This window comes from Anarrhichthys ocellatus, unplaced genomic scaffold (genome assembly GCF_004355925.1).
Source record: "Anarrhichthys ocellatus isolate YVR2014 unplaced genomic scaffold, GSC_Weel_1.0 scaffold14, whole genome shotgun sequence".
Lineage (NCBI taxonomy): Eukaryota > Metazoa > Chordata > Actinopteri > Perciformes > Anarhichadidae > Anarrhichthys > Anarrhichthys ocellatus.
Genome location: NW_022280044.1, coordinates 3,304,720 through 3,309,329, shown reverse-complemented (window position 1 = coordinate 3,309,329; position 4,610 = coordinate 3,304,720). Strand labels below are relative to the sequence as shown.

General features: G+C 40.0%; 2 protein-coding genes across 4 annotated transcripts in view; one reads left to right on the top strand and one right to left on the bottom strand.

The window, feature by feature from the left end:
* Positions 1 to 467, bottom strand: part of dazl (deleted in azoospermia-like) — a 4,958-nt gene extending 4,491 nt beyond the window's left edge. For both annotated transcript variants that reach the window (XM_031854159.1, XM_031854160.1), the window contains exon 1: positions 381 to 467. In XM_031854159.1, the coding sequence (XP_031710019.1) occupies positions 381 to 383 (3 nt within the window). In that variant the 5' untranslated portion in view covers positions 384 to 467. The remainder of the gene's footprint in view (positions 1 to 380) is intronic.
* Positions 468 to 1,918: 1,451 nt separating this feature from the next.
* dnah3 (dynein axonemal heavy chain 3) overlaps positions 1,919 to 4,610 on the top strand; it is a 24,567-nt gene continuing 21,875 nt past the window's right edge. For both annotated transcript variants that reach the window (XM_031854067.1, XM_031854068.1), the window contains exons 1-7: positions 1,919 to 2,248; positions 2,752 to 2,853; positions 2,967 to 3,174; positions 3,336 to 3,381; positions 3,483 to 3,651; positions 3,752 to 3,944; positions 4,272 to 4,467. In XM_031854067.1, the coding sequence (XP_031709927.1) occupies positions 2,225 to 2,248; positions 2,752 to 2,853; positions 2,967 to 3,174; positions 3,336 to 3,381; positions 3,483 to 3,651; positions 3,752 to 3,944; positions 4,272 to 4,467 (938 nt within the window). In that variant the 5' untranslated portion in view covers positions 1,919 to 2,224. The remainder of the gene's footprint in view (positions 2,249 to 2,751; positions 2,854 to 2,966; positions 3,175 to 3,335; positions 3,382 to 3,482; positions 3,652 to 3,751; positions 3,945 to 4,271; positions 4,468 to 4,610) is intronic.

Below are 4,610 nucleotides of genomic sequence, written 5' to 3'. Positions count from 1 at the left end.
TTTTTTTTTTTTTTTTTTTTTTTTTTAATATATATATCTGCACACACATATATACATATCCAACGGTGGAGCAGCAACAGTTAACATTAAAAAAAAAAGTCGACGACAGACTGTTAGTCAGTTATTGCTAGCTCATTTTAAATATAGCATACCCAGCTAACATTAGCTACCAGCAGCTAGTGCGCCTTTTTCGGTTCTCATGGCGAAGGTGGCTAATTAGCTCGCTAGCTAACACCAACGCTAATGTTAGCACAGCGAGGTACTCAGCTAGCACGTCGATTAATTAAGTCAACACATGGCTTCAATTAAACAGAGCGACTGTACGGCTACATGTTTAACAGTGTAGTGTAGTGCACATGAAAAGTGTGGCTGGAACTTACCATATCTAAAATAATTTTAAAAATAATAAGTTAGCCAGATGCACTTCAACGCAAGCCACGGGCGCTTCTTCTGCCCAACACCAACCACCTCACAATGCCGGAAACCACGCCTAGTGCACATGACTAATCTAACCAGTGGCGGCTGGTCAATAGAGGGCGCTAGGGCGCCGCCCCACTTTGAGCCACAACAAATACAATTAATAATAATAATAATAATAATAAACTATACAAATTGTCAATATTTGTGTTTTTGAAAGATGGAATCACCCAGTAATATGTGTAAAATATGATATCTGCGGTAAATATATGCTTTTCCTGCACGTCCTCTCAGCCTGTCTGAACGTCCTTTCCGCGTGTGCACGTCTCAGCTGGCTGGGGCGCTGGCGAAACTGCCCAAAAGAGGCGGGTCTATGAAGCAGGTTAGCCAATTGCTGATTAAAGATATAAATGTGTGACATACAATTTAGCCAATCAGCGTCCTCAAATAGATTCAGCTGATTCTGCCCCAAGCTGCGCGTTCCCGTCCGGACTAGTCTCTACAGGCGAGCGCCAGCGAAAATTTAAGGTTAGCCAAAGAGTTCACAATGACATATTTTCCTCAACTTGATCTTGTTGTACTTGCTTCCTTTGTCCACGCAGTGCATGATCACACTTTACTGTTTACACTTCAGGTAAAATGAAACTTGGGCTGTAAACAATATTTTAAACTACTTTTCCAATTGATAACTTTGTCATGGGTTAAAATCATGTGAAATCTAAAAATGTGTCTAATTTCTTATTCTATTCATCTGTATTTGTAATTTTTTTGAACACAATAGTTTAGGTGACAGATGATTCGTAATGCAAATATACTAAGACTCCATTTTTGCCCCCTAGTGAATATGTATACTATGGGCCACGTGGTTGAGGCTCCTTCTGGAAGGAGAAGCAGAGCGGCTACCAGCAGAGGGCAGATGACTGCTGAATAGTGACGCTTCCAGGTAAGGTATTAGGTCAAACCATTAAAACAAACCCAGAGTATTGTTCCTTGTTGTCTCACCGCCTGCTGTAATAGTGTAAGCTAATATGTTGAGTTACGTTAAGAGCTCTCTAGGAAACAGTGTTCCAGTGTATGTATTTGGGGCTTTTATTGTGAAGGATGAAACGGAAGAAGGAAAAAGTTTATTGTGAAGTGTGTGAAAAGAGAATAAAGTTGCTGCCATCTTGGTGCAGACTACGGAGCCCCGTGTTTATTATTTTATTACTATTATAAAGTATAGGTGCAACATAACCGCTGCCATCAATGTAGCCGAGGGTTATGTTGCGCTTATACTTTATAATAGTAATACAATAATAAACAACGTTTCCTTCTTCCGTTTCATCCTTCACAATAAAAGCCTCTAGCTTCCTAGAGCGATCTGTAACTCAACATAATACAATAGTTTTGGTTGTGACCATATTACACACAGAAATAAACCCGGTCCGACCTTTTATCAGGGAACAACCGCCCACCACATATAGTTCCGCTTTAGGTGGTTGGGTTACTACGGAGACGTCCCTGGTTGAGATCAACAGTGTGTCAGTTTACAGCAACGTGAGGCTTTTCAAAGCGTTTACAGGGCAAAATTAAAGTAGCTCGAAATAGTTAATGTCATTTGTACATTAGAAAAGTGCCAGATTAACCTACTTCCAAACTCTGCGCGCAAACCTTTGTTGCTAATGGACACATAAAACATTTGAGCTTAATGCTACGAAATGAATGAAATCCTGCCGATATCCGACGTAACTATACAGAGCAACTGATAGAAGGTAACGGTCTAAAATGATATTAACGGTCTGTTACAACGGTGTCTTTCAGCAACAAGATGGAAAGGCAAAACGCTGAGGAGGTAACGTTTCTTTTCTGTTGAAAATACGTTTAATACGTCCTCATGTAGCTGAATATTTAACTATCTTAATGGACTTGTTTATATTGTATTTTATACCGTCCTAAAGGAGACCCTTCTATCTGTCTAGGTTTGCAGTTTCGTTGAGAAATATTGATATATGGGCTGATTCTGAAATGCACTATTCATTTGTATGGCCTATATTTTGCATGCAATTGCTATGCACTAACTGTAAAGGCATAATTAAACGCACGTGTTTATCATATAAAAAGACGTGAAGTAGTGTAATGAAAAAAAAATAGAGTGTGCACTAATAGCTTTTGAATAAACAACGCTTGTATCACATTTAATTTTTATTTAGTGTGCAAATTAAAGTCAAGCAAAAGTGTCAGTGGTTAGGGTACAAGGTTTATTGTCATTGTACAACATTGGGTTTTATTGTCATTGTACAACACGGGGTTTGTTTGTTTGTGTTTTAACATTTACTACTTTTGTCTGAACTACAGATGGAGGATGACTCTATTTTCAACATGAGTCAGAGCAGAGGATATCCTTTCCCCCCACCTTTGCCCACGACTTGTAGTGCAGAATCATCAGAAGTGTATCAAGTAAGAATATCACTGTATCATATAAACAAGTGCTTTAGAGAAAACCGGTTAAACGCATGAACCTTCATGCTACCATACATCATCTTATCATTCAAGTTGTTATTTTACCCCAGATTCTCTTGAGGAACAGTCATCACCCACCCATTCTCCAGACCACTTCTCGGACACTAGCAGGTCCCTTTAAAGAGCTGCGTCAACACCGTACTCCCAGTGAGTCTATTGGAAATAACTACAGTCCCCGGGCCCAGAAATTTAAGATTAATAAACTCCAGCACAGACGACGCCCTTTCCGTCAATCCTTGGAAAAACCAGCAGAGCCTTGTATCCTTTTTATGTTGAAACCCAGCTCTTTGTGACGAAGGGAAGCTTGTCTGAAACGGTCTACATTTGCAATGTTCTTTCCTTTTATTTAATCTTGTTATAATTTAAAATGTGCTCTGGAAACTTCTCAGAATGGATTTTGATCTTAATCAGGCTTTTAGCATTAACCCCATCTGGAGGGAGACAAAGAATAACACCAAGAAGAAGGTTATTATTCCCTTAAAGCGACACATTTCAGCAATAGCTTATTTTTGTTATAATGTTCTTTTTCTTGAAGCACTTTATCTGACTTGTTCCTGCTTTCACAGGGATACATCTTCTCATGCTTTACTCTCACGTAGGCCAGAGCCTAGACCAAGAAATGTTGGCAGTCCCAGCAGCCGGCCCATGAGTCCTCAAGAGCAGCTGGACGTCATGCACAGCCAAGAGGAGAAGACGAGGGCCATGCAGACAGAACCTACGCAGAGAGACCTGGAAGCAAGTATCAGTTAATTCAGTAATGGACATGTCAGTTGCTGATTAGAATCTTTTGAGTCACTTCTTTGACACATTATTGATCTTAACTTTTCTCACACAGCGGTATATATACTATATCACCAATGGTGTCCCCAGCTCTGTACTGGAACCCCAGCCACCCCAGCAGATGATGAACATCATGCGCCTGCTGCCTCCCGAAACTGAGGATATTAGTAAACACCTCAAGATGATGAGGGCAAACATGGAAGAAGAGGTCAAAAGAGAGTATAACCTCAGCCTCAAGCAGAGCATAGGTATACAACAATAAAGTGTTCTTTAATGACAGTACTGCTTTATTTGGAACTTCTAAGCATATGCCAGTATCACTTTAACATTGCTTTTATAGACTGCCTGACCAAAACAAACTCAGCTTCAGCTTTTCTTCATGTCTGCTGCTATCTATGTATCGGTTAGCACATTAAACACAACAAATAGGGATTCTTTAATACATGTGCCCATATGGGTTTGAAAAACTAGTCACTCTAGTTGGTGCTTTTGTTCATTAATATTTCACTTGTCTTGAAAATGACATTTGGTCAATCTGTTCAATCTAGTTTGTCTTCCATGTGGTTCCTTGACAGTGGACTACATTCTGATGGACCCATCTGAGTGCCAGAGACTGTCCATATCCAGCATCCCCAAGCCTTTTACCAGGAGGGTGATCCGTGGGCCGGTGCCTTGGGCAACTAGTTATAAGGAGGTCCACACGTGGCAAAGCCAACATCTGTTTACTGTCAGTCACATGATGGTCGGACTACAGGATGTCTGGCTAAACGGGTAATACAGAAGTGTGCCTTTACGGTGCATTCAGTGAGAGTTAGATTACATTTTTACATATTCATTCAAATCCTACTAAACAGTCTGGACATCAGCTTCCTTAATGTTCCAGTAAAATAAATATATATATATATATATATATA